Source organism: Orcinus orca, chromosome 5 (genome assembly GCF_937001465.1).
Source record: "Orcinus orca chromosome 5, mOrcOrc1.1, whole genome shotgun sequence".
NCBI lineage: Eukaryota > Metazoa > Chordata > Mammalia > Artiodactyla > Delphinidae > Orcinus > Orcinus orca.
The window spans coordinates 137,642,961-137,658,065 of record NC_064563.1 but is presented as its reverse complement, the minus strand read 5'-3'; the positions used below and the strand labels follow the sequence as shown (position 1 = coordinate 137,658,065).

Here is a 15,105-nt window from a genome sequence, read left to right as displayed (position 1 = left end):
GTTTTGTTTTTTTTTTTCTTTTCCCTCCTCCTCTTTTTTACTATTGTAGTACTGATATACCTTCCGGTTGTTGATTCGTCTATATTTTTATTTTTATATTCTTCCTAAAATATCTGTTAGTTTCCTAGTCTATTTTATTTTTTACTTCATTTTTTTTTTTTTGCTGCCCCAGGTGGCTTGCAGGATGTTGGTTCATGAGCCCAGGGTCAGGCCTAAGCTCCTGCAGTGGGAGCTCCGAGTCCAAACCACTGGACTAACAGAGAACCTCAGTCCCGAGGGAATATTCATTGGAGTGAGGTCTCATGGAGTTCCTCATCTCAGCACCAAGACCCAGCTCTACCCAATAGCCTACAATCCCCAGTGTTGGAAGCCTCAGGCCAAACAACCAGTAAGACAGGAACACAATCCCACACATTAAAAAAAAAATTGAGGGCTTCCCTGGTGGTGCAGTGGTTGAGAATCTGCCTGCTAAAGCACGGGGACACGGTTCGAGCCCTGGTCTGGGAAGATCCCACGTGCCGTGGAGCAACTAGGCCCGTGAGCCACAACTACTGAGCCTGCGCGTCTGGAGCCCGTGCTTCTCAACAAGAGAGGCTGCGATAGTGAGAGGCCCGTGCACCGCGATGAAGAGTGGCGCCCGCTTGCCACAACTAGAGAAAGCCCTCGCACAGAAACGGGGACCCAACGCAGCAAAAAAATTAATAAACTCCTACCCCCAACATCTTTAAAAAAATAAATAAATAAATTGAGATGGCAAAAGTGTCACAGATGAAGGAGCAAGGTAAAAACCTACAAGACCAAATAAATGAAGAGGAAATAGTCAATCTACCTGAAAAAGAATTCAGAGTAATGATAGTAAAGATGATCTAGAATCTTGGAAATAGAATGGAAGTGTGGATTGAGAAAATAAAAGAAATGTTTAACAAAGATCTAGAAGAACTAAAGAACAAACAAACAGATGAACAACACAATAACTGAAATGAAAAATACACTAGAAGGAATCAATAACAGAATAACGGAGGCAGAAAGAATAAGTGAGCCGGAAGACAAAGTGGTGGAAATAACTGCTGAGGAGAAAAATAAAGAAAAAGGAATGAAAAGAATTGAAGACAATCTCAGAGACCTCTGGGACAACACTAAATGCACCAACATTCAAATTATAGGGGTCCCAGAAGAAGAAGAGAAAAAGAAAGGGTCTGAGAAAATATTTGAAGAGATTATAGTGGAAAACTTCCCTAATATGGGTAAGGAAATACCCAAGTCCAGGAAGCACAGAGAGTCCCATACAGGATAAACCCCAGGAAAAACACACCAAGACACATGTTAATCAAACTAACAAAAATTAAATTCAAAGAAAATATATTAAAAGCAGCAAGGGAAAAACAAAAAATAACACACAAAGGAATCCCCATGAGGTTATCAGCTGATTTTTCAGTGGAAACTCTGCAGGCCAGAGGGAGCGGCAGGATATACTTAAAGTGATGAAACAGAAAACCTACAACCAAGATTACTCTACCCAGCAAGGATCTCATTCAGATTCAACAGAGAAGTCAAAAGCTTTTCAAAGAAAAGCTAAAAGAGAATTCAGCACCACCAAACAACTTTACAACAAATGCTAAAGAAATTTCTCTAAGCGGGAAACACAAGAAAAGAAAAAGACCCACAAAAACAAACCCAAAACAATTAAGAAAATAGTAATAGGAACATACATATTGATAATAACTTTGAATGTAAGTGGATTAAATGCCCCAACCAAAAGACCAGACTGGCTGAATGGATACAAAAACAAGACCCATATATATGCTGTCTACAAGAGACCCACTTCAGACCTAGGGACACATATAGACTGAAAGTGAAGGGACGGAAAAAGATATTCCATGCAAATAGAAATAAAAAGAAAGTTGGAGTAGCAATACTTGTATCAGATAAAATAGACTTTAAAATAAAGATTGTTACAAGAGATAAGGAGGGACACTACATAATGATCAGAGGATCAATCCAAGAAGAAGATATAACAATTATAAATGTTTATGCACCCAACATAGGAGCACCTCAATACATAAGGCAAGTGCTAACAGCCATGAAACCACTTACGCCAAATAGATCATCCAAACAGAAAATAAATAAGGAAACACAAGCTTTAAATGATACAATAGACCAGATCTAATTGGTATTTGTAGAATATTCCACCGAAAAGTGGCAGAATACACTTTCTTCTCAAGTGCACACGGAACATTCTCCAGGATAGATCATATCTTGGGTCACAAATCAAGCCTCAGAAAATTTAAGAAAATTGTAATTGTATTAAGCATCTTTTCTGACCACAACGCTATGTGACTGGAAATCAATTACAGGAAAAAAACTGTAAAAAACCGTACATGGAGGCTAAACAGTGCACTACTAAATAACCAAGAGATCACTGAAGAAATCAAAGAAGAAATTTAAAAATACATAGAAACAAATGACAATGAAAACACGATGACCCAAAACCTATGGGAAGCAGCAAAAGCAGTTCTAAGAGGGAAGTTTATAGCAATTCAATCTCACCTCAAGAAACAAGAAAAATCTCAAATAAACAATCTAACTCTACACTTAAAACAACTAGAGAAAGAAGAACAAAGAAAACCCAAAGTCATTAGAGGGAAAGAAATCATAAAGATCAGAGCAGAAATAAATGAAATAGAAATGAAGAAAACAGCAAAGATTAATAAAACTAAAAGCTGGTTCTTTGAGAAGATAAGCAAAATTGGTAAACCCTTAGCCAGACTCGTCAAGAAAAAAAGGGAGAGGATGCAAATCAAGAAAATTAGAAATGAAAAAGGAGAAATCACAACTGACATTGCAGAAATACAATGGATTATAAGAGACTACTACAAACAACTATATGCCAATAAAATGGACAGCCACAAAGAAATGGACAAATTCTTGGAAAGGTACAATGTTCCAAGACTGAACCAGGAAGAATTAGAAAATATAAACAGGCCTATCACAAGTAATGAAATTGAAACCATAATTAAAAATCTTCCAACAAACAAAAGTCCAGGACCACATGGTTTCACAGGCGAATTCTATCAAACATTTAGAGAAGAGCTAACACCAGTCCTTCTCAAACTCTTCCAAAAAATTGCAGAGGGAGAAACACTCCCAAATTCGTTCTACGAAGCCACCATCACCCTGATACCAAAACCAGAAAAAGATACCACAAAAAAAGAAAATTATAGACCAATACCACTGCTGAACATAGATGCAAAAATCCTGAACAAAATCCTAAACTAGCAAACAGAATCCAACAGCACATTAAAAGGATCATACACCATGATCTCTAGTGGGATTTATTCCCGGGATGCAAGGATTCTTAAGTATACTCAAATCAATCAATGTGATACACCACAGTAACAAATTAAGGAATAAAAACCATATGATCATCTCAGTAGATGCAGAAAAAGCTTTTGACAAAACTCAACACCCATTTATGATAAAAACTCTCCAGAAAATGGGCAGAGAGGGAACCTCCCTCAACATAATAAAGGCCATATATGACAAACCCACAGCAAGCATCATACTCAATGGCAAAAAACTGAAAGCATTTCCTCTAAGATCAGGAGCAAGACAAGGATGTCCACTCTCGCTACTCTTATTCAACATACTTTTGGAAGTCCTAGCCATGGCAATCAGAGAAGAAACAGAAGTAAAAGGAATACAAATTGGAAGAGAAGTAGTAAAACTCATTATTTGCCAATGACATGATAATATACATAGAAAATCCTAAAGGTGCCACCAGAAAACTACTAGAACTAATCAATGAATTTGGTAAGGTTGCAGGATACAAGATCAATGCACAGAAATCTCTGGCATTCCTATACACCCACAACAAAAAATCAGAAATAGAAATTAAGGAAACACTCCCATTTACCATTGGAACAAAAAGAATAAAATACCTAGGAATAAACCTGCCTAAGAAGGCAAAAGACTTGTACTCAGAAAACTGTAAAACATTGATGAGAGAAATTTCATAAAATAGAATTATAAAAATAGAATTACCATATGGCCCAGCAATCCCACTACCTGGCATATACCGTTAGAAAACCATAATTCAAAAAGAGACATGCACCACAATGTTCATTGCAGCACTATTTACAATAGCCAGGTCATGGAACCAACCTAAATGTCCATCAACAGATGAATGGTTAAAGAAGATGTGGCACATTTATACAATGGAATATTACTCAGCCATAAAAAGCGACAAAATTGAGTTATTTGTAGTGAGGTGGATGGACCTAGAGACTCATACAGAGTGAAGTAAGTCAGAAAGAGAAAAACAAATACCGTATGCTAACGCATATATATGGAATCTTAAAAAAAAATGGTACTGCTGAACCTAGTTGCAGGGCAGGAATAAAGAGGTAGACATAGAGAATGGACTTGATGATATGGGGTGGGAGGGCGAGGCTGAGGTGAAGTGAGAGTAGCATTGACATACACACTACTGAATGTAAAATAGTTGGCTTGTGGGAAGCAGCAGCATAGCACAGGGAGATCTGGTCTGTGCTTTGCGATGACCTAGAGGGGTGGGATAGGGAGGGTGGGAGGGAGGCTCGAGAGGCAGGGGATATGGGGTCATGTGTATGCATATGGCTGATTCGCTTTGTTGTGCAACAGAAACTAACTCGGTATTGTGAAGCAATTATACTCCAATAAAGATGTATTAAAAAAAAAAACCAAAACAAGAAACCCCCCCAAACTGCAAAGGATATTATTGGAACAATTGGAGACACTTGAATATAACTGTGTATTGGATAACTAGTAAAAAGAAAAAAACAGTCCTTGTTTAATATAGTTGATTCATAAGCTTGAGCTCAAAGCAGCACTATAACATATGCCCCAAGGAAGCTTCTAACTCATGCATTTTTTCCGTAAGGCCCATTCCAGTCTTGGGGGTCATTTTACACAGTGAAATCAGTAACAAGACATAAAAATGTGAAAAAGGTGGCACAAAATAGGCTGTGGAAAGGACACATTACAGCATGAGAGCTGAAACAAGAAGGCAGAGCTTCATCTCGTTCCACCTCAGCTGGGGATCTGTGGGCCAGGCGACCTCAATTACCACTCAAAGCATATCCGAAAATGACCAGGGCGTGCCACGAGTATTGACTTGGGAGTTACAAATAAATGTTTTATCGAGTAAGTGAACTTGCAAATAATGAAGTTCGACCGCAGTTTATAAAGAACTCTGATTGACCTGATCTTCCTTTAGCATAGCATTTTTTCATCATCATTCCTATCATGGTCCATCATTTCTTTCCTCATTTAATACTCCGCCGTCAGCTAAATCTTCCCACTGGAGGGCCCTATTTCGTCATGTCATTTTTCTGCTCAATGCTGATTGCTAACTTGTATCAAGAACTTTCTATGTGCTGTGTATTGTCTCATTCCATCCTCACAATTGGATGTAGGAACTTTTATCTGGAGAGGTGAAGTGACTTGCCCATGGATCAGAATCACAGCTCAGGCCCTTTCTTCCTGAGGGCGAAGTCCTGCTCTTCTCACAGTCAGCATTTCCCGAGCAGCCCTAGAACCTTGGTGTTGCTTTAGGAAAAAGTGTGCGCTGGTCAGAGAACCTTGGGAGACCCTTGGCTGGACTAGGTTAAAACATTTTTTTTCCTGTAAAGTTTTTTTCTTAGAGCTTTTTATACACTATGTCTTGTATGTTTTCAGGAAGGAAGTGTCAATTCTGTGGTGTTTTCCATCCTTGAGTCCTGGAAATTTATCTCCTGGAACATGTTGAGAAATAAAATTTGGGGAAACTGCTGCTCTGGTGACTTTAGAAGAATAGATAGAATGCAGGGAATTAAAAGGAGAGGGAAACTTAGGTGTGGATGTTGTGATCTTGGGAAAAGCCAGTGGCCAGCCTGACATGCAGAATAGAAAAGATGAGGATGGAGAGAGGAGGAAGAGTATTTCCAGTTGCATTGTTACTGGAGATTTCTGGTGTTGGAGCTGGGATTCTTGGGGGACTATAAATTCAGGTTGATTTGCTTTTCCCTAATTCTGCCACTGCTATTTATTAGCTATGTGACCCCCGAGGCTGTTTGTCTCTCTGTAAGTGTGGTTTGAGAATTAACATGAGGGAATGCCTCGTGGTGCCTGGAAACAGTAAGTGATCAATAAAGCTGGGTCCTTCTTTCCCTGGTGGCTTTGCCTGCAGTGGTTTTTCCTTCCTCATTTGATGGCTTTTTGGCTTTTTGTCACAAGGTGGCATGCCACCTTAAAAAGAATCTGGAGTCGGTTGGTTTTTGTTTTGAACCTGCCAGTACTTTTGTTTTTTTTGGTAGCAGATTTAACACAGCTTAAGTCATTTTACATAGGGTTTTAATTTTTTAATTTTTAAACATTTATTTTGTTTTATTTTATTTTGGGGGTGGATATGACCTTTATTGAGCTTATCCACCAGAGTGGAAATAATGTCAGTACAAAACCCAATGTTTGTTACTGTAACTTCTACATCACAATTAAAATCCAAACAGTTTTTTAAAAACAGTCATCTCAATCAAAACCCACTAATTCAGAATCAATAGCTTCTTTGAAGCCACAGTAACACTTAAATATGGTTAAGACTAGAATGCAGAAATTTGGTTGATTGGAAAACTAATTAAACTTCCAACTTGCTCAAACAGAATTACAAAAAGGCAAAATTGTGTTTTTCACAGAGATACAGTCCACTGGAATCACCAGCACTGGACAGCTGTTAGAGTATGTGGAGTCCTGAGATAATAAGGAATCCAGGCATCCTTTAGACAGTCTTCCGTTGTCCTTTCTTCCCAGAGATTTGTGGATGTGTGGAATGACACCACCACCAGCAATCGTAGTCTTGATGAGAGAGTCCAAGTCTTCATCTCCACGAATAGCAAGTTGCAAGCGACGAGGGGTAACATGCTTTACCTTCTGGTCTTTTGATGCATTTCCTGCCAATTCAAGTACCTCCACGGTAAGGTACTCCAGAATGGCTGCGCTGTACACAGCGGCAGTCGCGCTCACACGTCCATGGCTGGTCGCCCTAGATTTCAGGTGACCATGAATACGGCCCACCGTATTTCCTCTCTGCGAGCGGGAAACCGCCTTTGTCTTGGCCTTTCCGGAGTCCTTCCCAGCCTTGCCGCCAGCCATTTCGAATTCTGCTGAAGCTCAAACAAGCAAGGCAGAGAAAGTACTAGTCAGACACCCAGCGAGAACCTGCCGCCTACGGCTTCGTCGCGCCACGATTCAAACTGCTACGTAGGGTTTTTAGATGATAGTATATGCCTCTTCAATTCTTTAAGCTGCAGCAAATAGGATATTTTAAATTTCTACATGTCAGTGTGGCAGGGCAAACCTTCTAGAGCCCCGTGGATAATGACAGTGCGGAGATCACCAGATCTTTGATTTAGGAGCACCTTGTCCAGGTGACAAAAAGGGATTCAATATGAGGCTAAGTGTATTTACTTCCTGTTATGAAAGTTATCAACGTAGAGATTGAATAACTTTATTTTGAAATAACTTCAGACTTACAGGAAAGTTACAAAAATAACTCAGAGAATTCCTGTATAAACTTTAGATTCCCCAAAGGTTGACATTTTACCACACTTGCTTTAGTCTATTTTTTTTCTGAGACCTTTGACAATATGCTGCAGACAGGATGGCTCTTTACCCTTGAATAGTTCCGTGTATATTTCCCCAAATCACAACTGCTGTACAATACCAAAATCAGGAAGTTAACGTTGATACAGCACTAAGCACTTCATTCAAATTTTGCCAAGTGCCCCACTAGTATGATTTATAGTAAAGAAAAATAAGTTATTTTCAGTTCCAGAATCCAGTCCGTGATCACACATTGCATTTAGGTGTCATGGCCCTTTAGTGGCTCTTAACTTTGGACAACTTCAACCTTTGTCATTCATGACTAGGTTTTCTTTTTTTTTTTTTTAAATACATTTATTTATTTGTTTGTTGTTATTTTTGGCTGTGTTGGGTCGTCATTGCTGTGGACTTTCTCTAGTTGCGGTGAGCAGGGGCTACTCTTCATTGCAGTGTGTGGGCTTCTCATTGTTGTGGCTTCTCTTGTTGCGGAGCACGGGCTCTAGGCGCACGGGCTTCAGTAGTTGTGGCACGTGGACTCAGTAGTTGTGGCTTGCGAGCTCTAGAGCACAGGCTCAGTAGTTGTGGCACACGGGCTTAGTTGCTCTGTGGCATGTGGGATCTTCCTGGACCAGGGCTCGAACCTGTGTCCCCTGCATTGGCAGGTGGATTCTTAGCCACTGTGCCACCAGGGAAGCCCATGGCTAGGTATTTTTGAAGAATGCAGACCAGCTGTTGTGTAGAATGCCCCTCAATTTTGGTTTGTCTGATGTCCCATCAGGAGTAGATTCTGCTTATACAGTTTGGGCAGGAATAACACAGAGCTTATGTTTTCAGGACATCAAAGCAAGCACACATCTGTCCCAGTACTGGTGATTTTAACTTTGCCTGCCTTGATGCCCAAGGTGGTGTCCTCCAGGTATCTCCACTGTAAAGTAGCTATTTTTCTCCTTTATAATTATTAAAATACCTTGTGTGGAAAGAGACTGATTAATAAGTCAAACAGAACATGTTCGTTGTAATTTTTACTAACAGCAGTATGTAGACTTGAACTAAAGTGGCCCTGTGATATGACAGAGGAGATATACAATTTGTGTGTAACAAATTATAATCTTTACATATATAAATGCTTCTTGTCTGGTTGAAGAAAAACCCAGATGTGGGGGGAGGGGGAGTATATAACCTTATCCTGAAATCTGCCTGTTTTCAGTCTCTTCCATCCCAGTATCTCTTGGACCAGAGCACTGAGCTTTCATTTTATACAAAATTTGTGACATTATTTCATCAAATTTTATTTTATTTATTTATTTTGGCCGCTCTGCATGGCTCGCGGGATCTTAGTTCCCCGACCAGCAATCGAACCCGTGCCCCCTGCAGGGGAGGCCCGGAGTCCTAACCACTGGACCGCCAGGGAATTCCCATTATTTCATTATGAAAAGGAATATTCTCTAGAAAATCGCTGGAAAACAGTAAAAAGAAATTCATGTTACCATCTAAAGTCTACTAGTGGCTTTTTGGTGTGTAATAAGTTTTAAAACTGATTTTGCAAGTTAGCATGGAAACCTTACCATTAATTTTTTTTTTTTGGCGGTACGCGGGCCTCTCACTGCCGTGGCCTCTCCCGTTGCGGAGCACAGGCTCCGGACGCGCAGGCTCAGCGGCCATGGCTCACGGGTCCAGCCACTCCGCGGCATGTGGCATCTTCCCGGACCGGGGCAGAACCCGTGTCCCCTGCATCGGCAGGCGGACTGTCAACCACCGCGCCACCAGGGAAGCCCCCTTACCATTAATTTTGACAGTTTTTCATGAGGAAATTCTAAATCTCAAAGGAACCAAATACATTTGTATTCTGTGTATGTAAATGGCACCCCTGGGGTTGTGCAGTGCACAACCTATACAAACGTACACATGGCCCTAACTATTGGTGCTGTGTTCATCTTTTAGTTGTAGCATGGGGCTGGCCACTTGAGAAGTGTTTGGGGTAGCTGGAGTTACACACAGTCATACTAAGGTTCACAGCAACACTTCAGAAAGGAGCTAGTAAAGAAGCATATCGGTTTAATTGGTTAATTGAATTTTATGCCAGGCCCTTTACTTGCCCATTGGCAAGGGCCTCAGAGTCCTATGTGGACTCATCAGCTCTTGGAGGGCTTAGGCCTTCTCTCATTCTCTCAACTACAAAAAGTACACTTATTATCTACAGGGACAATATCAAATAGTTCTATTCATTTGAATGCAAAAGTGAAACAAGTCCAATTCATATTTATTACAAATTGTTATTCACAGCACTATTTAATTACAAGGGAAAAGTAGTTAATGTCTTTTGCAAACGATTACGTTTTAACCAGGGGTATGTACGTAAAGAAACCCTGGGGGGGGGTCTGCCTCCCCCCTTTTTTTAATAAATGGGGGGCCTGGAGAAGCCACTCCTGCCTGTATTTCATTATCGGTTTGAAATTTTAGGTGGCATCTCAGTCTTCCTAGAGTGTCGGCAAATGGCACTGACCAGATCCCTCCCCGGAGCCAAGTGCTACTCCAAGTATCCACTCTGACCAGCTTCTGTGCCCTCCCGAGGCAGCTGGCCATCTTCCCTCACCACAAGCTGGAAGCAAGGAGGAAGAGGTCACTTTTACTGTATCCCCATCAGAGAGCTGTTGCTTCTTAGGAGAGCCTGTGAGCACTGAGGAGTGGGAGGTCTGACTGCTCCACGGGGAGATGCCTGTGTGGATTCGAACTCTCACCAAACAGTTGGGATGGTTTAGGATGTTCTCGCCTAAAATACAGTCTTTCTGGCATAAAGCAAAGTTATTTTGGAGGGCCCTGGGGCACCTTAGGGATACACAGTTGTTTCCCAGTAGTTGAAAGCAGCATAACTTGTGACTATGCAGACTTCTAAAAAACACTATGGACAGAGGTAAGTGATGGTAAATGAAATAAAAGTCACAAAGGCAGATAGATGCCCCAATCATGGGCTAGGACGTGTGCCGTTCTCCACGCTGGTAGTTTCTGGTGAGAGGGCAGCAGCAGTTTCTCCAGTTACAGTACACCAGCCAGTGACCTACAGATATGGAGACAGTCTCCCTTCTCTGACCCTATCCCTCCTCCAACTCCCCCCTGGGGGCCTCCCCTCTCCACCGCCATGTCCCTCAGCTCCTCGCCCTGCTGGCCTTGGCACCATCCAGAACAAGAGGGCTTCACCCAGCAGCTTCCTGTCCCAGGGCGCTGAAGTTGTCTGCAATCTGAGCGCTGCAGAACCCCCAGGGGGCGCTATTCACACTGAGGCGCAGGAGATGGCATGTTCACTTAAAAAGAAAATTCGTGGCACAAATCAAAGTGTCTTGAAAGATGGGTGTCTTATCTAATTCACATAACGGTACATTATGGAATGGCAGCGTCCTTGATCCAACTCACCCATCATCTCTGGGTGACCTATTATTGATGTAGGGCCTACTTTCCTCCATTGATCTTCATACTTCTAAATTGTATCCAGGGTACATAGTCCATAATGCGCTTTATAGAATACATGCAAGAATCAAATACCCCTCCTCCCGTATAATATATGAACCTTGAATTAAACAGTCTCGGTATCAAATGGGGTCTTGTAGGGACCTTCTGTAACTGTATAAACCTAAATAATGGAAGTGAGTCTGTTTTCTCCTATACAATGAACACTGCATTGTACAGATCAGGGGTCATCAAACTCTTTCTGTACGCGTTCAGGTAGTAAATATTTTAGGCTTTGTAGGCAAACAGTCTCTTGCAACTACTCAATTCTGCCTTGCAGTGCAAAAGCAGCCATAGGGTCCCAATAAAAGTTTACTTATGGACACTCAAATGTAAATTTCATATACTTTTCATGTGTGATGAAATATTATTCTTCTTTCAATTTTTTCAACCATTTAAAGATGTAAAAACTATTTTTAGCTTACAGCCTGTACAAAAACAGGGAGCAGGCTGGATTTGGCATGTGGGCGGCAGTTTGCCCTGTTATAGGTAATTTATAGACTTTTTCCAGCTCAAACATGATTATGTACTTAGCTTGACTAGAAATTAATGTCCCAAGTTAGTATAAGTATTAATCCCATTGCTTAGTCATTTATTTGACAAAGTAGAACCAGGTGTTTCTTTTTGGAAAATACTATTAAAAAGGAGTATCTTACTTACTCAAATAATTCCTGTCCTTTCTCCCTGGGGCTGGATAACAGGCCAGCCCCATGCCTCCTGGGGATGCTTACTGAGGAAGGATGGCGCGGGCCTGAGAGGAGAAGCACGGTTGGACGCTTGGTGAACCCAGTTGGGTGTCAGTGTAGCCCCTCCCCTATAAAGCAATAACCTTGTAGAGTTTGGCCCCTGTAGCCCCTCCCCTATAAAGCAATAACCTTGTAGAGTTTGGCCCTTGAGTGGCACCTGGAAATAGTGCTGGCCCTGGGCTTGGGCTCTGAGTCTGTCACTCACTGAAGCTGCTGCCTGCAATTAAGAAGGGCCTTTCTGAGCCTGAACCCCAGTCTGCCCCAGGACACTGGACTGATTCCACCCCGAACCCAGTTCAGCCTTATCAGAATCTGGTCCCCACGGCCAGCCTGCTTGCCCCCGACTAGCTGGCACCTCCTTTTATGGAGGGTGGCACAGAAGAGCTTATTCCTGACAGAGCTGATCTGTCCCCATTTCTGCTGGGTTCAAACTCTTAACCGGTTCTCTTCCTGCTGTATACATGTCCTCCTCTCCTCGCTGGGCTGCTTCGTGTGGCCCAACAGAGGAAGCTCTTCTATCTTCCATTTCCTAAATGATTTGAGGGAGGTCTTTACCATTTCCCTCTACTAACTCTTTCTCCAAACCTGTCCCAACTCAAGGTGCACCTAATCAATAGACATCTCACAAGGGGACTCGCCTGGGGTGGGTGGGTGTCCTTTTCTCTCGTCACCCTGGATGGAAGGGTGCACAATGATTGATTGGTTAGAAAGTCAGCCCAAGAGCCAATTCCTCACCAGAGGCACAGGGCCCCAACAGAGACACAGAAGGTGGTTCCATCGACCAGTGCTGGAAGCTTCATGTACCTCCTGTCAGCATCGCCTCTTCCCACTGTCAAGGTTAGGCTGCCAGTAGGGGCTTCTTTCTCAGGCAACCTTACGGCAACATGTCACTTTGTGTGTGTGTTGGAGGGGAGGAGTGAAGCTACGCATCCATCTCCTAAACGTTAAGAGTCATATATATGGATTTTATTTTTTAGAATATATTTCCTTTTATTTATTTATTTATTTATTTGGCTGTGCCGGGTCTTAGTTGTGGCACGCAGGATCTTTTAGTTGCGGCATGTGGGATGAAGTTCCCTGACCAGGGATCGAACCCAGGCCCCCCTGCATTGGGAGCGTGGAGTCTTAACCACTGGACCACCAGGGAAGCCCCCATATAAATGGACTTTTAATTAATATCCTCTGAACAAAATAACCCATCAGTACTTGCATCATCAGAAGACTTGCAGGCCCAGTGGCCATCACTATTGCCCATTGCCTAATTCTCTTTACACGCCTTGCTCAACGCATGTGACATATCACGTACAAATGCAGGGCTGATGCAGCTTCTGAGAATCCCCTTCCTAACTTTTCAAGGAATCAAGTGACACAGGTCAAAATTTCTTGCTGCGTGACCATGAGGCCTCTGGGTAGCTCTACTGGGTGTTATTTAAGAAAACAAAAATTTAGATATAGTCATTTTTAAAAGCTGAAACTTTGCAGAAAATAGACCAAAATAAAGGTGAAGAGGAAAAACTTCACAGACTTTTAAAAAGTTAACTGTACAGTCTTTTATTTCTAGCTTGAAAAGAAAAAAATGACCCTTAAATTAATAGGAAACTATTTACAGGATTAATCACATTTTAAGCCAGGACACTCAGTGTCCCTTGTTACAGGGAGAGGCTGGGACAGCTTAGGTGACCTGCCCAAGGGGCCCAAGCTCCTTGCCATAGCCAGGAGAGGACCCCGTCTCCTGACCGCCTGGCCCCACCCACAATGTACAAAATATCAGAGGGGTGCCACAGCCATTTTGATAACAAATAATTATGGGCCTTTTTAGTGTTTAAGAGAAACCTTAATTTTTTTGGTATGTAGAATCGGTCTAGAAACTTGTTGGATTTAGGAAATTCTTAGTTTAAAAAGAGTAAGTTTTTCTCTCCCACGGGACCCAGGACCTCTCCCCAGGCACCCCCGGGTCTTTTCATGACAGGAATAAGGAGTCGTGGGCTCCATCAAGTCCTGACAGGCACATCCGCAGCTTCACTGTCTCAGGGTCCTCCTTCCACGGGCTGGTGGCTTGGATCCGTGCTTTGGTTCAAAGTGTTTTGGAGAATGTCTTCTTGCTTATTCTCTGGAAACGACACGATGGACACAGAGTCCCAGGCATCATCCTTTGGCGAGCTGTCCTTGTCCAAGGCGTCTAAGATGGGCTGAGCTGGATCCTTTAAATACTTGAAAAGGTTGAACACCATTATCATAATTTGTTTATCAGTTCCAAATACCAGAACTTCATACTTTAGTTTTAGTTGGCATAATCCTATTTCATTCAGGTGTAACTTCCAATTCTGTCCACCAACGAAGTAACTTCTAAAACCGGACCCCTGTTCACCCCCCATCTCAATAACTCACACGAATCCAAGGGCCAACCCAGGGAATACTCTGAAAGCACGAAAGGGCAGCGTAACTCAGGAAAAGCAAGTTCTGACTTGCTGCACTGGATGAGGGCTTGTGGATTATCAATCCTAAAATGTCTCTGGAATTCTAACTTTTCAGGGAAGGAGGAAATGGAGCCTCTTGTTCAACTACCATGGGGGCAAAGAGGGAAAGTTCACGAGCATTTTTCTCAGCCACTCCACCCACTGGTTGGTTCTACTTCACACAACACACGGGGTGCAGAGGATCTGTGCTACGCAGCCCTGGGCGAACCAGAAAGCGCAGGTCCTCAAGGCAAAGTGCCGGTCCACAGGCCTTAACTTGCCCTGGCCCTCCTGCCTTGGCTCTGGGCTTAGCCATCAATTACCAAGTTACCAAGAACCAACTGCCTGGCTCTTGGAAATGCTGAAAGATACTGAAATACGGTCAGCTTAGAGCTGGCTGATGAGAAGACGAATAACCACGAATCACGCGCACTTGTGAAACCTCAAAAATATAAGTGAAACCTGATTCATTATTCTCATGTAACTTCAGTGACCTTTGATATAGACTTTTCACACTTTCTCAGAAAAGTGAACCGAAACACTTTATGTTTTAGATTCAAGCACCAAAGGAACAACTAGTACTAAATTCACTTACTAGGGTCCTGCTGCTAGTTCTGTGAGACAGAGTTATTTGTTCGTTTGTTTTTTAAATTTTTTGCCTGTGCCACGTGGAATGCGGGATCTTAGTTCCCTGTCCAGGGATTGAACCTGTGCCCTCTGCAGTGGAAGCTCAGAGCCTTAACCACTGGACCACCAGGAAAGTCCCGAGACAGAAATTATTGATGCAA

General features: G+C 42.3%; 1 protein-coding gene and 1 pseudogene across 3 annotated transcripts in view; both read right to left on the bottom strand.

Moving 5' to 3' along the window:
* Window positions 1-6,314: 6,314 nt before the first annotated feature.
* On the bottom strand, window positions 6,315-9,191 carry LOC105748957 (histone H2A.Z-like; annotated as a pseudogene).
* Window positions 9,192-13,386: 4,195 nt separating this feature from the next.
* Window positions 13,387-15,105, bottom strand: part of IFNGR2 (interferon gamma receptor 2) — a 34,648-nt gene continuing 32,929 nt past the window's right edge. For 2 of the 3 annotated variants that reach the window (XM_012539508.3, XM_033418216.2), the window contains one exon: window positions 13,387-14,071. In XM_012539508.3, the coding sequence (XP_012394962.1) occupies window positions 13,889-14,071 (183 nt within the window). In that variant the 3' untranslated portion in view covers window positions 13,387-13,888. The remainder of the gene's footprint in view (window positions 14,072-15,105) is intronic. The other variant, XR_004480466.2, reaches the window with a different exon arrangement.